This window comes from Rissa tridactyla, chromosome 8 (genome assembly GCF_028500815.1).
Source record: "Rissa tridactyla isolate bRisTri1 chromosome 8, bRisTri1.patW.cur.20221130, whole genome shotgun sequence".
Classification (NCBI taxonomy): Eukaryota; Metazoa; Chordata; class Aves; order Charadriiformes; family Laridae; genus Rissa; species Rissa tridactyla.
In genome coordinates, this window is record NC_071473.1 from 4523149 (window position 1) to 4542283 (window position 19135).

Here is a 19135-nt window from a genome sequence, read left to right on the forward strand (position 1 = left end):
CCCCTTCTGTTCTGCAGCCCTGCAGTGTGGAAAACAGCCCTGGAGGGGCAGAGGGGGTGCGGGGGGGGGGGGGTGTCCAGCAATGTAGGAGGAGTCTTACAATGGGATGGGGTCTTGCAACGCAGGAAGGCGACTTGCAGTTCAAGGGGATGTCTTGCAATGCAGGGGGTGGCCTTATAATGGGGGGGGGATGCTGAAATGCATAGGGGGCCTTGCAATGTGGGGTGGGATCTTGCCACGCAGGGGGTGTTCTTGCAATGGGGGGGCGTGTCCTGAGGTTCAAGGGGGTCTTGCTATGCAACGCCAAGGGTTTTGGCGATGCAGAGAGGAGTCTTGAAATGGGGGGGTGGGGGGGTGTCTTCCATTGCAGGAGGGGGGGGTCTTGCAATGTGGGGGGCATTCTTGCAATGCGGTGGGGTCTCACAATGTGTGGGGGGGTGTCATGCAATTCAAGGAGGCTCCAGTAATGCAGGGAGGGGTCTTGCCATGCAGTGGGGGGGTGTCTTGCAATATGGGTGTGGGTGTGTGTGTGATGTTCTACAATTCAAAGGGGCTTTTGTAATGCAGGGAAAGGCCTTGCAATGCAGCGGGGTCTCGCTATGGGGGGGGGGGGCCGGATCCTGCAATCCAAGGGGGCTCTTGCTGCCCCTGGAGGGGTCCTGCAGCCATGCGGGGGGCGGCGGGGTTGCATCGGCGGTGCCGGGGCGCTCGTAGGGGGCGGGCGGGGGTCTCGGCGGAGGATGGGGGGGCGGCCCCGACGGGCGGGCGGGAGGTGGTGGTGGGGGGGGGGGATGCGGGGGGGCGGTGCCGCGGCCGCCGGTATAAAGGCGGCGTCGGGGCGGTCGCGGCGGCAGCGGCGGTCGGTGGCGGCGGCGGCAGGATGACGGCGAACGGGACGGCGGAGCCGGTGCAGATCCAATTCGGGCTCATCAACTGCAGCAACAAGTACCTGACGGCGGAGGCTTTCGGGTTCAAGGTGAACGCCTCGGCCGCCAGCATGAAGAAGAAGCAGATCTGGACGCTGGAGCAGGACGGGGAGGACTCCAGCGCCGTGCTGCTCAAAAGCCACCTGGGCCGGTACCTGGCGGCCGACAAGGACGGCCGGGTGAGCTGCGACAGCGAGGAGCCGGGTCCCGACTGTCGCTTCTTGGTGGTGGCTCACGGCGACGGGCGCTGGTCGCTGCAGTCCGAGCCCCACCGCCGCTTCTTCGGCGGCACCGAGGACCGGCTCTCCTGCTTCGCCCCCGCCGTCTCGGCCACCGAGAAATGGAGCGTCCACCTGGCCATGCATCCCCAGGCCAACCTCTACAGCCTGGCCCGCAAGCGCTACGCCCACCTGGGACCCCGCCGCGACGAGCTGGCCGTGGACCGCGACGTGCCGTGGGGGGTGGATGCCCTCATCACCCTCCTCTTCGTGGAGCAGCGGTACAGCCTGCAGAGCTGCGACCACCGCCTGCTGCGCTGCGACGGTCGCCTGGTCCCCGCCGCCGAGCCCGGCACCGCCTTCACCCTCGAGTTTCGCTGCGGGAAGGTGGCCTTTCGCGACGGGGAGGGTCGCTACCTCGCCCCCTCGGGACCCAGCGGCACCCTCAAGGCGGGCAAGAGCACCAAGGTGGGCAAGGACGAGCTCTTCGCCCTCGAGCAGAGCTGCCCGCAGGTCGTGCTCCGAGCCGGCAACGACAGGAATGTCTCCACCCGGCAAGGTACGAGGGGATGGGGGAGGGGGGGAGGACACACGACACACTTCGGCCGCCCCTAAGTCCCTGGGGTGTCGCCGCCCGCGGGGTGAGCCCCTGAATCGCTCCGGCACCGGCATCCCTCGGGCGTCGCCCGCCCCGAGCTGCCCCCCCCTGCATCCCTCCGGCATCACCTCCTCCGCGCCCCCTGCATCCCTCCAGGATCGCCCCCCCGGCGTGGTCCCCCGCAGCACTGCCCCCCCACCCCCGGCAGCCCCCTCACGTCCCTCCAGCATCCCCTGCCTCCCTGCAGCAGCCGCCCCGCAGGGTGTCCCCCTGCATCCCTCTGCCATCGCCTCTTTAGGGTTTCTCCCCCTCCTTGAGCCCCTCTTCACTACACCCCTCCCCTGAAGCCACCATCTCCCCAGGACACCCCCCCTGCACCCCTCCAGCATGGCTGCCCGCGGTCCCTCCCCCAATCCCTCCATCATCGTCCCCCCGCACCCCTCCCACATCCCTCTCCCTTCCCCCTTCAGCATCGCCTGCCTGGGGGGCCCTCATCCCCCCCAGCACCCCCATCCCTGCGGCATCGCCTGCCTGGGGGCCCCCATTCCTCCAGCACCCCCATCCCTCCAGCATCGCCTCCGCAGGGCGCCGTGGGTGGGGGAGGAATGGTGAGGGGCCTGCCTTGGGGTGCAGGGATGGAGGGGGGGACGCTGGGGGGGGGTGTGTGTGGATGGGGTCTTCCCTTGCCGTGAAGGAGGCAGGGCTGCCATTTGTCGCCTTCCTACCTGCGGAGTCCCATTGTTCACCCAACAAAGCCTCCACCAAATCCCCCCTTCCCCGAGCATCGCGTGTCCGTCCCCCCCCCCGCCGCAGCTCCCCGGGCACATGGCCGCCCGCCTTTCTCCCAGCACTCAGCCCGCACCCCCCCACGCCCCCCACCCCCAGCTCGAGGGGTGCTCGTTGGAGGCCGGGGGGGCGTCCCCGCTCTGCAGGCAGGGCGATGCTGGAGGTGCAGCCCCCCCCGCCGCTCCCGGCCCGGCGTGGTTGCCCCGGGGCTCGTTGCCGAGTCAGGCCGGCACACGCCGGGTGCGGGATGGGTGCGAGCACGTCTGGCTGCTGCAGCGCCCGGAGGAACGAGCAGCGGGGAATTCTTCTTTTTTTTTTGTGTATATATAATATTTCAAGGTTGCAGCTTAACTCCCCGCTCCCCCCCCCCCCGCCACCCCGTCCGTGCCTGGGCAGCTCCTTGCAGCGAGCTCGCTGCCTTCCTCCTTCCCGAGGGCAAATCCCGCGCTGCAAAGCAGCCCCTTAAAAGAAAATAAAAAAAGAAATAAAATAAAAATGCCTGCAAAGATGGGCAGTGGGGGACTATTTGCCCAGTCGCAGGGGTTTTGGCGGGGGGGAGGAGGAGGAGGAGGAGGAGGAGGATGGTGATGGCGATGGCGGGAGGCTGCCGCAGCGCCGTGGGGGAAGGGCTGCTGCAGCCCTTTGTCACCGGAGATGGGAAAAGCAGATGTGGGGGGAGATGTGCGGGATGGGGCGGGGGCGGCGAGGGGACCCCACGGCGCGGGCAGGGAGCGCTGCTGGCGGACCCGCCGGCTTTGTGTGACTTGGGATGGATGGGGAGGGGGTAGGAAGGTGGGGGGGAGTGGAAAGCACAAATCTCCCCAGCAACAGGGGGGCTCTGGGCTGTTCCCGGCCCCTTTCCAAGCAAAACACGCTGGGGAGGGGTGTGCTGGGGCTGCACATCCTCGCTTCAGTCCGTTTTGGCTGAAGAAGCCGTTTCCACTCGGTTTATCCAGCCTAGCAGCGGGGAGATCCCGGGAGGTGCCGCTCTCCAGGGCTCGCCCTCCCTTTTCCCGTCGGGAAAGGGCCTTGTCCCAAGGTTATCGAGAAGGCAGCCGAAAAAAAACGAAGGCGCCGGAGGAAGCGGTTGCAGCCAGCCAGCCCTTTCCCCCTGCCGAGCTGATAACGCCGCGCTGCTGGCAGATGCGCCGGAGGCCGCCGGGGACGCGGGATGTGGGATGCGGGATGTGGGATGCGGGATGTGGGCAGGGAGCGGCTGCGGCTCGTGGGAAAAGACAGCTCGTTCCCGCGTGGAGTCGGGGAGGGAGCGGGGATGGCGGCGGCTGTCCCCCTCCTGACCCATGAGGGGGACGGGGATGGGGGCCACGGGGCTTTTGTGGCTTCCCCCCGCCGGGAGCTGGAGCTGGTCCAGCCTTGGGGACAGCCCTGTCCCACGAGTGCCGAGTCAGCTCCTGGCTGGGAGCCTCCTCCCTGTCCCTGGGGTGGCCGGCGTCGCCCATCCCTGCACGCAGGGCACTGGGGACCACGACTCCAACAATCCGGAGGCGGGGGGGGGGGGCACATGATGTGGGTGCCAGCCCTGCGCTGGCCCTGGCACCTCTCCCCTGCCTCCAGCCGCAGGACGGGGTCCCCGGGGGGCTCTGTGAGAGCCCCCATCTCCCCGTTGCACCTTCAAACAGAGACGAGTCGGGAGTGGGGGGACGGGGGGGGGGGTGGGGGGGTCTGCCAGCAGAAAGCAGCCTCCTCCCCGCCTCAATGGCTCCTTTCTAGCCCCGGCTGCGGCAACAAAGGGCCCTTTGTGGGCGTGAGGGTCCCCGGGGCAGAGCGCTGGCGTCCTCCCCGCTCCGCTGGGCCCCTGCCAGCCCCCCGCCCGGCCGAGGTGTGCCGCCTGCCCCCCCCCCCCCCACCCCGTGATGGGGGGGGAGAGGATGGGCCGACTGGGAGCGAGGCATTTCGGGAAGAGGGGTCCGGGGAGGGGGGACGAGCGAGGAGGAGTGCGGTGATGGGAGCGCGCCTGGGCATGCCGGCTTGGCGACGGGGAGCTCCGCTCTGGGGGCAGGACCCCCCCCCCCCTCCCCCGGCATGGGGTGGGTTGGTTGGTGCTGGCAGCAGCCGCAGCCAATTCCCCCCCCCCCCGGCTTCATCTTGGTGCCGCAGTGAGGTGGGGAGATGCAGCTCTGGGGTGGGGGGCACGGCTGCATCGCCCTCAGGTTTTCATCCGGAGCTGCTGAGTGACATGTTGGCACTTGGGGGATACCACGAAGCCACAGGAAACCCATAGGGAAAGAGGGATGGCCTTTCCAGGAAATCCGTGTTTCACCCCCACCCGTGACCCCCCCCCCTCCCCCTGCAGAGCTGCACCCCCAGCAGAGGAGCTGCACGGCTCCGGGCTGTTGCTTTTAGACAAAAACGTGCTGGGATTTATTTGCGGGTGCAGTGAAAGCCCGTCTGAAGGACAGGGAGGGGACAAGACGAGTGGTGGGGGCACATGCGCGGCTGCAGCGTGGGGCGCAGGGTGCCAGAGACCTGCGGGGAGGTTGGACCCGACCCCCACGGGCACAGCTGGGTGCAGCCCCCCACGGCTGCTGGGCACGAGGACCTGAAATCCTGCCCTGCTGCCCTCGGGGGCTTTGCGGGGTGCTGACGGTGCTCCCTCGGAGGGAGGCAAGCTCGGGTTTTTCAGGCATAATCGTGGGTTTTTTTGGAATGGAGCCTCTTGGCCTTCGGGGAGGTGGGGGATGGGTAAGGTGCAGCCTCCCATCTGCTCCCGGTGCTGGGCAGGGATGGCAGCTGCCTGCGGGCCCTGCTGGCTCCAGCCGTGGAAAGGCAGCGAGCAGAGCCCTTGCACAGGCAGCTCCTGATGTGTGGGTCTGTCCCCTCCACCCTGTGGGTCTGGGCATGGGGGCTGCTCCAGCCGCCTCATCCCAGGGGTTGGCCGTGGTCCTCCAGGCTCTTGGCCTCCTCCATGGAGTGCATCCCACTGGGTCTCGCCAGCATCCCGGGATGGCTCTAGGACACCCTCTGCATGAATTTAATGTAGAAGGAAAGGCTTCTGCATGCTGTTATTTGCCCCCATGCTGGGTCTGCAGCCCCCCGTGGCACGGAGGTTGGCACGGCCACAGCAAACTGCTGCTCCTTTAGATGGAGAAGCTTGTCCCTTTGGGAGGTGCGTGAAGGCGTCCGCGTGGGCCAGGATGGCCGCTGTCATCTGTGTGCTTCCACCACCCTGGGCTGGAGAGCCGCGAGGGATGGGGCACCCATCCCGCCAACCCCAGGGGTCGGCAGCATCTGGAATCCTCAGCAGCTGAGGACTCGGGAAGCCCGTTCCTGCTCCAGCGCTGGCTCCCCTTCCCATCACCCTTCCCCATCACCGTTCCCTGGCTCTCCTCTCTGGGGACCTCCAGCCGCAGGGGCTTTGTTTGGGAGGGGGTCAGCGTTAGGAAGGGGACACACACTCCTCAGCCCCCCCAGATCCCGCCTCCAGCCTCTGCATTGCCCCCGAGACCCCCGTGGCAAACCCGTGTTGCAGACAGAGCTGGAGGCCACCGAACGCGGGGAATTTGGTGGGGGGGGGCACAGACGCGCCTCCGCTCTCCCCCCTCCCGAAATGCCGCCCTCCCCCCTCCCGCCTCCAGCTGTAATTAGCAGCTTCGTCAAGGTCAGGCAGAGTCACGCCGGCTCCAGACTGTGAATTTACCGAGAGCAGTAATTAAAGCGTGATTGGAGCGGCAGCGGCTCGGCCGGGCGCTGCGGGAGACGCCGGCTCCCTGCCACCGCCCCGGGCTGCAGCGAGCGGGGGTGGTGGCAGGGGGTGGCTGGAGGGACAGCCTCTGTCCTCCCCCGTGGGGACACAGGGACATCTCTCTTGGACCCGCCGTGGTGCTACCACCTCTCAGCCCACGCTTTCCCCCATCCCGCCCGGCTCTGACCCCCCAAACCTCCTGCCCCGGCTCGGTTACAGCCCTTTGAAGCCCCCCCCCCCCGCCGCAGCCGTGATTGCATTCCTTTGTGCTGAGTCGCTGTAACCCAACCCAGCGCCGCTTTCGGGGAGGGGGCGGCGGGAGACCCTCCTGCCGCCGGGCCCTGCGAGGCACCGGGAAAAGCCAAACCTCCTCAAAACGGCCGGAGCGTGGGCAATGGCGTGGCGGCGAGGTGGGGAGGGCTGGGGGGGATCGCTGTGCTCCGTGGTGGGGGTCTCAGGGGGAGAGGGGACGGTGTCGGGAGGCTCCCGGCACTCGTTGCCCCGTCTCCAGCCCATGCGATCCTGCTCTGCCGCACAAAGCATCCCCCTCCCGGCTCTCCCCATGGCGCTGCCTGCAGCTCAGGGAGCTTTTTGTCTAAGAGCGTGGCAAACCGCAGCAGGTTTTGGGGTGCCAGCCGCCTTGGTGGTGGGATGATCCCCCAGCATCCCCTCCCGCAGCCGGTCCTTCTCCGTGAGCCCCCCGCAGAGCCCCTCGTCCCCCCCACCTCTCGCTCAGCTCCCGGCAAACAGGCAGTCCTGTGGCTCTCCAGAGGGGCTGGAGCAGCCGGCTGCCGCGCTGCTTTCCCGGTGGGGGTGCAAAATCAAAACCAAATGTTTCCACCCACCGCTGGCTCGGCCCCCCGGCAGCCCTGGGAGGCAGCGAGAGTGGGGCAACCACAGAAGCCTAGGACTTAGCCACTGGGGACAGGGTTGGTGGCCGTGCAGCACCCCGCTTCCCCCCCACCCCGCGCTGCCCCGCATACCCCGGGGCGGGGGGGGGCTGCGTGTCCATCGGGAGCTGGAGGATGCCTGGCGGGAGAGGGGATGCTGCCAACAGGACAGTTTGGGCTGGGCGTGGGAGATAAGATTACAGCCAACAAAAGCAAAGCCTTCAAAGCCGAATCCCTTTGGGGAAGGTGGGAGACTGACAGGCAGAGCTCCCCGGGGACCACAGGATGTGGCTGCCTGTGTGGAGGTGCAGATGGGGAGATGGGAAGCCACCAGGTAGCTGCGTTTGCCCCAGCTGTGGGGTCTGGGGGGTGTCATCTCCATTTCCAAGGCCAGCAGTTGGTGTGTGGAGGGAGATCATAGAATCCTAAAATAGTCTGGGTTGGAAGGGACCTTAAAGATCATCTCGTTCCACCCCCTGCCCTGGGCAGGGACACCTCCCACCAGCCCAGGTTGCTCCAAGCCCCGTCCAACCTGGCCTTGAACCCCTCCAGGGATGGGGCAGCCACAGCTTCTCTGGGCAACCTGGTCACTCCCCAGGTGGGTGCAGCTGGTGGGACTTGCTCTGGTGGCTTTTCAGTGCAGAAAGGCCACCAAGGCTGCAGTCCCTGAAACCCTCCCAGTGACCTTGCTCGAAATCCCAGCAGCTGAGAAACCAGGAGGCAACGTACCGTGGAGATCACGGAACCACAGAATGTCAGGGGTTGGAAGGGACCTCTGGAGATCATCCCGTCCCACCCCCTGCCAGAGCAGGGTCACCCAGCGCAGGTGGCACAGGAACGTGTCCAGGCGGGGTTTGAATGTCTCCAGAGACGGAGATTCTGCCACCTCTCTGGGATGGATGTGTGGGGCTGAACACGTTGCCAGCCCCACGAGCAGGCTCTTGCCTCCAGGGAGAGGCAAATTTGGGCGGAAATGTTGTGCACACGCTTTGTGCCCTTTCCAGGACTGGGTGCGTGGTCGGACGTGAGCCTGTAGCACCCATGCAGCAGGGGAGGGACGTGGGTGCTTTGCGCTCTGAAAAACTCATCCAGTTCCTTTAAACCGCAGCCCGTACCGCCGTCCCCTCCCGGGCAGCTCGCGCTGGTTTCAGACCCGTGTCCCACTGGTGGTGCTGGGGCCCGTCTCTGCCCATCGTGGCTGTAGGTAGGAGCGGGGCCGGGCATCCATCGCAGCCCGGCTCCCTCCCCAAAACCCGGCTCGGCCGCTTCGTTTTGGCTCCAGGCAACGGCTTGTGACTCCCATCCCAAAAGTATTTTTAGGCAGAAATTCGCCAAGCTGGAGAGCTGGGGAGAGGATTTGGCCCCGCTAGCCCTGACTAAGCAGGTTTGCTTGGACTCAGTGCCTGTGGGTGGATGTGCACATGGAGCGGGGAGGGGGGATGATGGTGGCCCCAGGACTGTGGCTGGTGGCCCCGCGACTGGCTGCATCCACCTCTGAGGCCGGTGCCCAGGATGGGAATGGCCGTCAGCTGCCAGGTCATGGCCACAGCGACATCCCTTTGGGGCAGGGATGGGTCACCCCGTCTGGCAGAGCCAGGAGATGGGCTGGTGCCAATGTTTTTTTGGGAGCCAGGGAAGGGCTTGGCTGCCCCAGGGCTTTCCTGAACCTCCTCTCCCTGCAAGCCTCGCCGCCCTGATGGGCTGTGACAATTCACGGATGAAAAATGGTGCCACGGTCCTTAAACATGCCACGAGCTGGGGATTCATAGGTGGTGCGGCCGCCTCTGCTAATGGATTGAATAACCTGCCTGTCACCTCCAGGGAAAAAAGAAAAACTAGAGCCCTTTTTCCATATGAAATATCTAAGTTGTTTTTTGCGTGGTGCTTAATCGTGGTGGAGATGGAGAGCCCTGAGCTGAAGCTCGCGGCCGCCTTGGCTCAGCCCAGCCCTCGTTTATGGCCTTAACACTTGAGTAGCCAAACGAAAACCTGGATTCGAAGCCAAAATGCCAGAGGAGAGATGCGTGCGAGGGGTTCGGGAGTCGCCAAAGCTCACCCAGGGGAGTGGGAGCCCCTCTCAGTTGGGCTCCCTGGGGTGCCCCCGCACCCAGACCCGCTGGGGGTGAGTTGGGGTCATCCCCCCTGGCGCCCTCCCACCTCCATCTACCTCTGCCTGCAGGGATGGACCTCTCGGCCAACCAAGACGAGGAGGGTGACCAGGAGACCTACCAGCTGGAGATCAACAAGGACACCAAGAAATGCGCCTTCAGGACCTACACTGGGAAGTACTGGACCCTCACCTCCAACGGGGGCATCCAGTCCACCGCCTCCACAAAGTGAGTCCCCCGTCCCCGGGCTTCGGGGACCCCTCTGTATCTCCCAGGGGAATCCAGAGGGGACTTTCCAGATGAGGCGCTCACCCCAGAACGCTTCCCAGCGAAGGCAGTGAATTTCCCGGAGAGCTGGGGCTGTGTCGGGACTTGCTGCCCGTGATGCTCGGGAAGTCCCTCGGGCCACGTAATCCTTCCCGGCCAGCTGGGGCTGTGGAAGTGCTTTACCCCGCAGTTCAGCCCCGCGCTAGCCGAGAGCCGGGCGGAAACCCCAAAAGCGCGTTTGGCTGCCTGCCTGCCTCCTGCCTGCCTGGCGAGGGCTTCCCCTCGGGATGGCCACCACGAACGTGGCTCATGCCGCAAAAATGGATCAAATCGGGGTCTCCCGATCCAGCCGCGGCCCTTTCCGAGCTGGTGGGGTGGCGCTGGCAGGGTCCCCATCCGTCGCATCCTGCTGACCCCCCTCTCTGCCCCCGCAGGAACGCGAGCTGCTATTTCGACATCGAGTGGTGCGACAAGCGCATCACCCTGAAAGCTGCCAACGGCAAGTACGTGACAGCAAAGAAGAACGGGCAGCTGGCGGCCTCCATGGAGACAGCCGGTAAGGGACCCCCTTCGGGACCCTCGCCCCGCACTGGGGCGGCAGGGGATGGACAACCCCCCCCCCCACCCTCCCCGAGCCAGGCTCCTCTTCCAAGCGATGCTCAGGGATGCAGGCAGTCAGTTTTCTTAATGACCGTTTCAGGTGCCGTGAGAGGGGGGGACAGATGGGGTGGGTGAGAAATGGGTGGGGGGCACAAGCCCACCCTCCTCACTGCTGCCTGCCACCCGCGGGGTCCGGGCTCTGCGTGTCCCCCCCCGCCCCGCGGCCGCTCTCACAGCCCCCTCTCCCCTCCGGCGCAGGTGAGACGGAGCATTTCGTGATGAAGCTGATCAACAGGCCCATCATTGTCCTCCGCGGCGAGCATGGCTTCATCGGGTGCCGGAAGGTGACCGGCACCCTGGACTCCAACCGCTCCTCCTACGACGTCTTCCAGCTGGAGTTCAACGACGGCGCCTACAACATCAAGGGTGAGTCCCCGGGGGTGGGTATGGGCTGGTGGGGGGGTGATGGCCATTGGGGTCCCCGTGGTGGCTCACGAGGCCACCTTGTCCCCTCTCCCTCTGCCTGCAGATGCCACCGGGAAGTACTGGATGGTGGGGAGCGAGTCGTCCGTCACCAGCAGCAGCGACACCCCCGTGGACTTCTTTTTTGAGTTCTGCGACTATAACAAAGTGGCTATCAAAATCAATGGCAAATACCTGAAGGGCGACCATGCCGGGGTCCTCAAGGCATCCGCCGACACCATTGACGCCTCCACTCTCTGGGAATATTAATGCACTTTAGCGTACCTCCCATTGCCAACTTTTCTTTCCCCCTCCTCCGTCCTTTTTTCCTTTGGGTTTTGTTTCTCCTCTCCGTAAAAGGATTTTCAGACTGGCTTGCCCTTCCCTCCCGCCGTAGAGTTGGTGCGTTAACGTGGGAGGTGGGTCTCCATAAATCTCTGTAAGAACTGGAAAAGCGATGGGGCAGCCTGCCTATAGCTTTGTAGAGGGGTCTGTCTCTATCCCCCCTCCCTCCCCCTCCAGGTTTGCTGGGCTTGGAAACTGCCGTACCCCCCCTCCCGGCCCCGAGCATCACCTTAGGTAGTTGATTTTCCTCTCTTTGATTGATTGAAAAAAAAAAAAAAAAAGGGAATAAGATCACCTCTGCGCTCGCTTCTGCCATATCAGCGCTGGTGCCGCCCGGGTCTGTGCTGCCAGTGTCCCCCGGAGCACCCGTCCCGTCCCGTCCCGTCCCGGTCCCATCCCGCTCCGACCAGGGGCAGAGCGATGGTGCTGGGCTCAGCCGGCCCCCCCCGGCAGCTTCTCTCCCCTCCTGGCTTTTGGGGCAGGATTCATCCCCAGCCGAGCCGTAAGAGGTGACCTTACATATCACAGCATCCCTGGGGACGGGGCTGCCGAGTGCCGGCACGTGTCCCCGCAGAAGGGCCACCAAGCCAACCCCATCCTCCCCCCCACACACACCCCCGCAGTCCCCCTGGAAATGATTTTTTAGGGTGATCCTGTCTGGAAAGCCTCAGCCTTTCATCTCATGGAGCCCCAGCGCTCCTTGTGTCCCTCCTCGTGCTTCTGGCTCTGGAGGAGCATCCCGGACCACAGCGGTGGCTCCAGCCCGGCCGGCGTCTGCCCTGAGGCCGGTCCCGCTGGCCCGCCTGGGAGGGGATGGTGGGGGACACACACAGAGCGAGCCCGTGTCAGGTGAGGGGCTTCATCCAGCCCACCCCCAGCACCAGCGGGCTTCCATCCCCGCAGGAGCCCGGCTGGCCAAGGCCGCCTTCCCCGGGGTGGTGGCTGGGAGCATAAACTGCAGATTTTGGTTTACGGAGTAGAAAAGTTCCTTAGCAAACTTTGCACAGTGGTATTTGCTCAGTACCTTTGGGTGTTTTCGGGGGGGGTTTGTTTTGTTTGTTTTTGTTTTTGTTTTTTTTTTTTCTCATCAAATACTGGAAGCGGTGATGCGAATCACCCGACACCTAATGCTGAATTAGGAAGCGCCCGTTGCCACGGGCTCCCCCCCCGCCCTCCCACCCCGAAGCAGGGCAGCTCCCGGGGGCTCGGCTCTCACGCCATCGCAACCCTACTGGAAAGAAAGAAAAAAAAAAAAAGAAAAGAAAAAAAAAAAGACCAAAACAGTATTTTTGTTAGTCTCTATTTATATATGCTCTCCATGGCACTGTGTTACCAGCTGTTGTCTGTACTAGGTCTGCATTAGAGTATAACGCTGTTCGTAACGGGTGATGCTGACGTGTTCTTTAGGGTGTTGAAAGGCACTTTATCCTTTGGGGCCTTCCCAGGGCCGGTACTTGCTCCCTGCAAACACACCGAGGAGCCTTTTCCCCCACCGGGGAGGGAGCGCTGGTCCCCCCCCCCACCCCCCCCCACCCCATGCCAAGGGTGCTGGTGGCATGGCCGCCGTGCCAAACCGGGGCCGGTCCCTACGGCCGGAGGCTTGTCAGCCTTAAAGCCACACGGAGGGATCCCCCTCCATAGGAGCTTGGTGCTAAACTCTCAGCCGGGAGAGCGAGCCACCTGTCCCCTGCCCGGGGTGGGGGGGACGGACACAACTCCGGGCCGGGGTCCCTCCCCGGCGCAGGGGACCCCGGCTGGGACTCTACCTCGGCTCTGCGCTCACATCCAGGCGCCCGCAACCCCCCCACCTCCGGGGACCACGATGCCCCTCGAAGGACCAAGTGTCTTGATGAAGCCCTGAGTGACCCTGTGACTTGGCACACACTTTTCGCTGGCCTTCAATCCCCCCCACCCCCGACCCCGCGTCACCTCCTCCTTGTCCCCCGTCGCAGTTCGAACCATGTAACTCCCGCTCCGGCTTCTTCTGTGTGACACTAGGTCGACATCTCTCCTGTCTCCTCTTATCGGGTGTCGTGACTCTCTGAAAACATCTCACTCTGAAAAAATTTTAAGTTTCGGGTTTGTTCGGTTTTCTTTTTTTTTTGGGGGTTCGTTTTTCTTTTTTTTTTTTAATTATTATTTTTTTGTAAGTGCCATTTGTATAACTTAAAAAAAAAAATAGCTTCAAATGGAGAAAGATGAATAAAAAATAAAACCTGCATTCGGATCCGAGCGGTGGTGTGTAGTCTGTCGGGGCGAGCGTGGAGCATTCGGGGTGGTGGAGCCTTTGGGGACCAAACTCCTTCCCAAAGCTTGAGCTGGCTGTGGAGCCACGTTGGTGGGAAGGACATGGTGACCAAGAGGCTCATCTCCACCGAAGGCAAAGCTGGCTGGAGGCCGGGTCACCTCGAGATGCCCTAACGAGCCCACGGGTGTCTTGGAGGACGGGTGACTGATGCGCGAGTCAGGGAGACGCACCAGCAAACCGTCTCTCCTGCAAACCACCTTCTGCCCTCGCAGCCAGGAGCAAAGCCGTGTCCTCCTCCGGCCGGGCATCGCTGCGCTGGAGCTGTATTTTCTCCCCCCGGCTCAGATGTTTCCCCCCATACGATGAGGGGGTGGCACCCACTGGGAGGGGAGAGGGATGGGGTGCCGCTTTCGGGTGCATGGCACGGTGGGGGTCACCAATAAGCCCCCTCTACCCCTGCTTGGCGATACGGAGAAGGGGAAGATAAAAGCCCAAAGCCCAGGAGGGGATGGAGGGGGGAAGCCCATCCGCTGGGGCCCAGCCCAGGCCACAACATGGCATCCAGCCAGAGGAGCCGGGATGTCCAGGATGCCTCCCCAGCGCCCCCCAGACAGCCCAAACCAGCCCCAAAACCCAACCAGCCCACCCAGGGTCAATGTTACCAAGACAGGGCGCAGCACGTGCTCACGGAGGGGGGCCGGGGGCCACCTCCATCACCCACCCCCCGAGCAGCCACAGCCCCTTCGCTGCCCTTCACCTCCTGCAGCCCGGCTCGGCCCCCGCAGCTCACCAGCGGGCTGCTGTTTGGCTTTTAAAATCTAAAGCTGGTTTGCTAGAAGCAAGTTTTGGGGAAGGGGGGGGGGGCTACATAGGCCCTGTAAAGCACGTCCCGGGAGGGGGGTGGCGGGTGGACGTTGCCAGGAGGGACCTTCACCTTCAGAGAGGGTTTGAGCCGGGCAGCAGCGGCTGGCGGGAGGGAGGATGTTCCTTCCTTACTGTAAACAGGGAGAAATTAAGTCCGTGCAGGAAACGCTGAGCAGCTCCGATGGCCTCGTCCCCCCCCCCCCCAGCAACATCCCCCTGGGCACGAGCAAACCCGGCCGCGACACCCAGATGTGACACCCGGCGCGGGGAGGAGGTCTGCGGGCATGGCCGGGGGTGCCCACGTGGGGAAGGGGCTGCGGAGCTGCTGCCCTCGCCCTTCCCACCTCCCCACTCACCAACACACATTTCCTTTGGCTTTTAAGGCCGGATTCTGCATTTCCATCGCTCCTGCGAGGGGGAACCCACCCCCCCCCAAATCCTTTTTCCCCCCACGCCGCACGCAGCCCGGGTTCCATTTAAAGGAGGGACTGGAAACCATTTTCTCTCCCATCCAGTTTTGCTTTTCCACGTGGAACGCATTAAGCTTTTCCAGGAGGGTCAGATGGGTTTTTGCCTTGCAACTCGCGGCGTTTGCACCCGCGCGGGCTGAGCTCTGGCACAGCCGTCCCGCCGGCATCGGCCCCAGCTGGGCTGGAAGGACGAGGTTTCGGCTGTAACGAGACATTTCGGCTGTGACGAAAACACAGAAGTAAAGGCCGGAGTGCACAAATTTATTTACAAAAAAATTCAAATTACAATATAATACAGGAACTTTTTACACACAGAATATTAGAACAAGTTTACTACCAGGAGGTAAAGAAAAATATTTTTTGTTTTCTTTTTGAGTTTGTTTTTTTTTGTTTGTTTGTTTGGGGTTTTTTTGTTTGTTTTTTAATAAACCACCTATTTATTTTCGGCTATTGTTATACAAAGTTGCAGAACATGCACATCTTTACAGGGTTCCTTTCTTTTAATATAACGTTTTGCTAAGTGCAAATACTAAGTTTCTCTCTCCACCTTTAAGGCAAGTAAAACGGGACACTGCAATTAACCCTAAGAAGTACCTGTTACGGGGTCGCCCCCGGCCCGGCCGCCTCCCTGTCCCCTTCTAAAGGACAAACGGTTTCGAGGACAGCGGGGCAGGAGGGAGAAGGGGACGCAGGCGTCGGAGAGGAGAGGACGGATGGCTCTGGCGGTTGCGCAGTAAGTTTCGCGTGGTATTTTTTTCCCTTTTTTAAATAAATCAAGAGACCCGAGCGCTATCAGAAACCACACCTCGAGGTCTCCGGGGTTAGCGGGGAGGAGCAGCCGCGCGCTTTGGCTGCGGGGTAATTTTTGGCGAAAAGGGCGTTTTCTCACGGAGAGAAGCAGCACCAGGAGCCCAGTGTCAGCCCACCGCTCGGGGCTGCTCCCCGTCACAGACCAAGCACCGATTTCTCCTCTCTCAGACACGAATCATCTCACGGTTTTGCAGGGAACAATGTGACAACTGTCCTCTCCCCCCTGCATCTACTGGGCTCCTCCAGGACCGCGACCGCTGCGCCACGCCAGCAGAAGACCCTCACATCCCAAGCAGGAGGACGGAGCAGGGACACCAACCTCCCCTCACCACCTCTGCCCGACCTTCTCCATCCCTCTCGCTCCCGCCGGCACTTCCCTCTGCCAAGGCTGAGTTCCTGACGCCCACCATCTCTCGACATACGCCAACAGATGGGATTAGACCATCGGTTTTTGCTCGTGCCCCCAGCCACGGAGCTCTGTGTGACAATTCCTCTTTCCTTCAGAGTTTGGACCACCAATTCAGCAGCCGAGCTGTGTCCCTGCTGCCCGACCCACCGCCACCGCCTCACCCCCCTTGGCACAGCCCGGTGCTGGGGGACAACCACGACCACGCTGCTGGAGAAAGGCACCTGCTCTAGAAAGCCTGGAGGCCTCATCCAAGCCAGCCCTTGAGCCCACGATATCTTGGCTATTAAATCCTCAGGGTTCCCTTTCCTTCTGCGGAAGCCACCCGTGCTTCTTCTGACCGGGGTCCATTTTCTCCCAACGCAGCCCTTCCCAAACCCATCGGGACACCCAGCTCCCGGCTACTGCAGGAATCACTCGGTACAAGGTTGGATTTAAACCCGGCTAAAACCCCACCGAGCAGCAAGCCATAAGTTCCTGCAGCCCCCTGACTACTTCCCGAAATAAATTAAAACTTTTTAAAAAAAGCAAACGATAGCAGCAGGGGGACACCACCTGGTTATTAACGCTAGAGAGACCACCGCACTGAGGAGCTGGGACACAGCACTCCGCAGGGTACGTTCAACCCACAGGTGATGCCGAAGAGTGGAGAAATTTGCTGACTCAGCTCCAAAAACGCGCGGAAGTCCCCTCTGGGAGACCCTCCTGGGCACAACAGTCCCCAGATGCTGTCCCTGGCCACGGCGGACGCTGCCTCTCCTCCGGGAGCATCCCACCCACAGCCCCGCGCCCACCGCCTGCCGGAGGGGATGCCGTGCCCAGGGCGGTGATGCAGAGCTGTGAACAAGGCTTTGGCAGAAGCCACGAGGCTTACCTGAAATCAAATAAAATCAAAAGACACCTGGATGCTCAGATATGGGGCGGGGGGGGGGGGGGGGGGGGGGGGATAGCGGGAGGAGAAGCGCAGGGAGCGGGTTCCCAGCGGGATGGAGCAGGATGCAGCCCAGACCCGACCACTCGGGGAACGGCAGCACAACTGGGCTGCTGAAAACTCGTCCAGCGTTTCTGGGAGGAGGATCTTTTTCCTCTCCAACCATTTTCTTTTCTAGAGGGGGCCTGTACCAGACAGCACAGCCGGGGGCTGCGGGGAAAGGGCTTCGTGCCAACGCTCCTCCCGCCGCCCAGCAACTGCACCCCCCGGCTTCTTCCAAGGAAGTTTTGCTTTTCCTAAATCCTCGCTTCCTAAGCCCAGCGATACGTTGCCCTTTTAAACACGCTTTTCCGAAAGTCAATTAAGCCGAAACGCACGTTTTCAGAATTCAAGCAGCCGCGGAAGCAGCCAGCTTCCAGCAGCAGAAGGCTCCAGCTGCCCGATGGGTTGCGGGGGGCTCAGCTCAGGGGGGGGTCCCGGCTCCCCGCCGCCCGCACGGCTACGCCGCTTCTGCCTAATTTTTCTGCCACAACACACAGCACGCACCACCGCCTGCGCAGCTAACCGCGTATTTATTTGCCCAAGCAGTTGTTGCAATAGAGGGTGCAAATGAGTCTGCGGGTGCTTCCACCGGCTGTTCGAGGAGCGCTGCCAGAAGCAGGGGGCAATCTGGGATGACTTCGGCGGGGTTGTGGGGCGGGGGGAAAACCTGAGCCCTTCAAAGGGGGCAAGCTCAGTTCAGCCAAGGATGAGAGCGCCCAAGTCGTCTGCTACTTGCTAAAGCCCCGAGACAGAACATGGTTCTGGGCTTCCCTACCAAGATCTCAGCAACGAGATGGCTGCTGCATCCCCTCGCTCCGCTTGCGCAGTGAGAAATGCTAAAAAAAGCTAGATTTTCTTGGGTTCGAACAATTTAGTTCTGCTGGGAGGTGCCAGTGGGTTACAGGGATGCTGGAGAACACGGGAACCCCAGCCTCGTGCCTCACTGGGCAGCTGACTCCCGTTACCTTGTTCCTGAAGGTTTTATTCAGGTGCCAAATCCCTCCTCCCTTCCCCCAAGACTCACTTGCCTGCGCAGCAGCTGTTCCGGCCAGCAGGAAGGCAGGATTTTAGGAAAGTCCCCGAGGAACGGCTGCTTCCCCGCGCTCCACAGAGTCTCGCTTTCCCTCCCAACAGCTGCCTGAACAGGCTTTGTCAAATAAAAATATCTGGACGCCCAACGTAGGGAGAGACGCCGGCAACGCAGCACCAAGCCCTGGTGCAGCACAGGTTGAAATGTTTGATTGCAAAGGTTGAGAGAAGCCCTAGAGGGGGGTGCAGTGCAGGTACGCACGAGTCAGAGCAGGTCCCCTTGCAGCTGGCTAAACCGAGAGGAGCAGAGAGGGGGAAGATGTTACTGGGGGGGGCTTTCGCCCGCCGTGACTCTACGCCAAGTGCTGTTTGAACCAGGTCAGAACCGGTGTCGAGGCTGAGGGCCAAAGTGCATAGGCAAGTTGTGCTCCAGCTGGACATTGATCTGAGGAAAATCATAGTTCACCCTCATGTTAGGCAACGGGGGGACGTAGGGGGCAGGGATGGGGCCGATGTTGAGGGGGATGTTATTGAACAGGGGACGGACAGGGGGCAGGGGGAAGGGAGGGTGCACGAAGGGATAAGGGGGCATCCGGGGTTGATGGAGGTTCTGAGGAACAGGTCTGGGGATGACTTCAATTCTCTGGATTTTCTCCATGGGCTTTTCCGCAGGGGGGCCGATCCGCTTGAAGCTGTTCTCTGCAGAGGGAGGAAAGAAAAGAACCGGTCAGTGTCACAAACAAGAACTCACCAAGCTTGGCCCATAGTCTTACATTTGCAATCAGCATCCCCTGTCCCCAGCACGTTCCTCAAGCACCTTACACCGTCACTGCTTGTCCCTTCCACGCTCCAGCTGCCCCGGAACACAGCACCAGCTTTCCAGGTTGGCTCCTTTCATCCATACCGCACCGCAAAGGGGGAACGTGTCCTTTTGCAGGGGTGTGGGGCAGCCCCTTACATGCCCCTGTGCCCCCCACCACAGAGGTTACGGTTCAGCTACCTTGCTAAGCGGAGAGGAGACAGGTCTGTGCATCCACGACACCCAGCACCAGGTTATAGCTGGACACAAGCCTTGTGTCTACCCCCAGTCCCAGCTAAAGCCTGCAAGTAACAGCACTTTGAAGCTAGAGCGGTTCCCAGGAGGAACTGGGTGAGGGCTTCCACCTCTCTCTGGAGCAAGACCTGGGAGATGCTTGGTGCAGCACAGCAACACGCGGAGAAGCCTGCACGCAGCCAGGCCGTGGGAAGAATCCAACGAAGATCCAGACACCTGTCGGTAGCCGGGAACCCTATGCTCTCCTGATGTCCCCAGTTTGATCTCGAAGCAGACTGTGAACTTACCTCCATTTTTCTTCCTTTGCTCCTCTTCAGCCTCTTTCTGAATCTCCTGGATTATCTTCTCATCGTCTTCCTAGAAATCACAGGAGTATCA

General features: G+C 62.3%; 2 protein-coding genes across 4 annotated transcripts in view; one reads left to right on the forward strand and one right to left on the reverse strand.

Annotated features, from left to right (window-relative positions):
* The first annotated feature begins 852 nt into the window (after nucleotides 1-852).
* FSCN1 (fascin actin-bundling protein 1) lies at nucleotides 853-13130 on the forward strand. Its single transcript, XM_054213053.1, has 5 exons — nucleotides 853-1703; nucleotides 9301-9457; nucleotides 9931-10052; nucleotides 10355-10522; nucleotides 10626-13130. The coding sequence occupies exons 1-5, from the start codon at nucleotides 881-883 to the stop codon at nucleotides 10826-10828; spliced, it is 1473 nt and encodes a 490-aa protein (XP_054069028.1). The 5' UTR covers nucleotides 853-880; the 3' UTR covers nucleotides 10829-13130.
* A 1605-nt stretch (nucleotides 13131-14735) lies between these two features.
* RNF216 (ring finger protein 216) overlaps nucleotides 14736-19135 on the reverse strand; it is an 82760-nt gene continuing 78360 nt past the window's right edge. For all 3 annotated transcript variants that reach the window (XM_054212049.1, XM_054212048.1, XM_054212050.1), the window contains exons 16-17: nucleotides 19045-19114; nucleotides 14736-18402 (exon numbers count right to left, since the gene is read on the reverse strand). In XM_054212049.1, coding sequence (XP_054068024.1) covers nucleotides 18083-18402; nucleotides 19045-19114 — 390 coding nt within the window. In that variant the 3' untranslated portion in view covers nucleotides 14736-18082. The remainder of the gene's footprint in view (nucleotides 18403-19044; nucleotides 19115-19135) is intronic.

Excerpts from the sequence above, each read along its gene's own strand:
- FSCN1 (XM_054213053.1), top strand. The coding sequence starts at position 881 with ATGACGGCGAACGGGACGGCGGAGCCGGTGCAGATCCAATTCGGGCTC. Across the intron at positions 10,053-10,354 it reads GGCCTCCATGGAGACAGCCG|GTGAGACGGAGCATTTCGTG; the intron begins GTAAGGGACCCC and ends CCTCCGGCGCAG. Across the intron at positions 10,523-10,625 it reads CGGCGCCTACAACATCAAGG|ATGCCACCGGGAAGTACTGG; the intron begins GTGAGTCCCCGG and ends CTCTGCCTGCAG.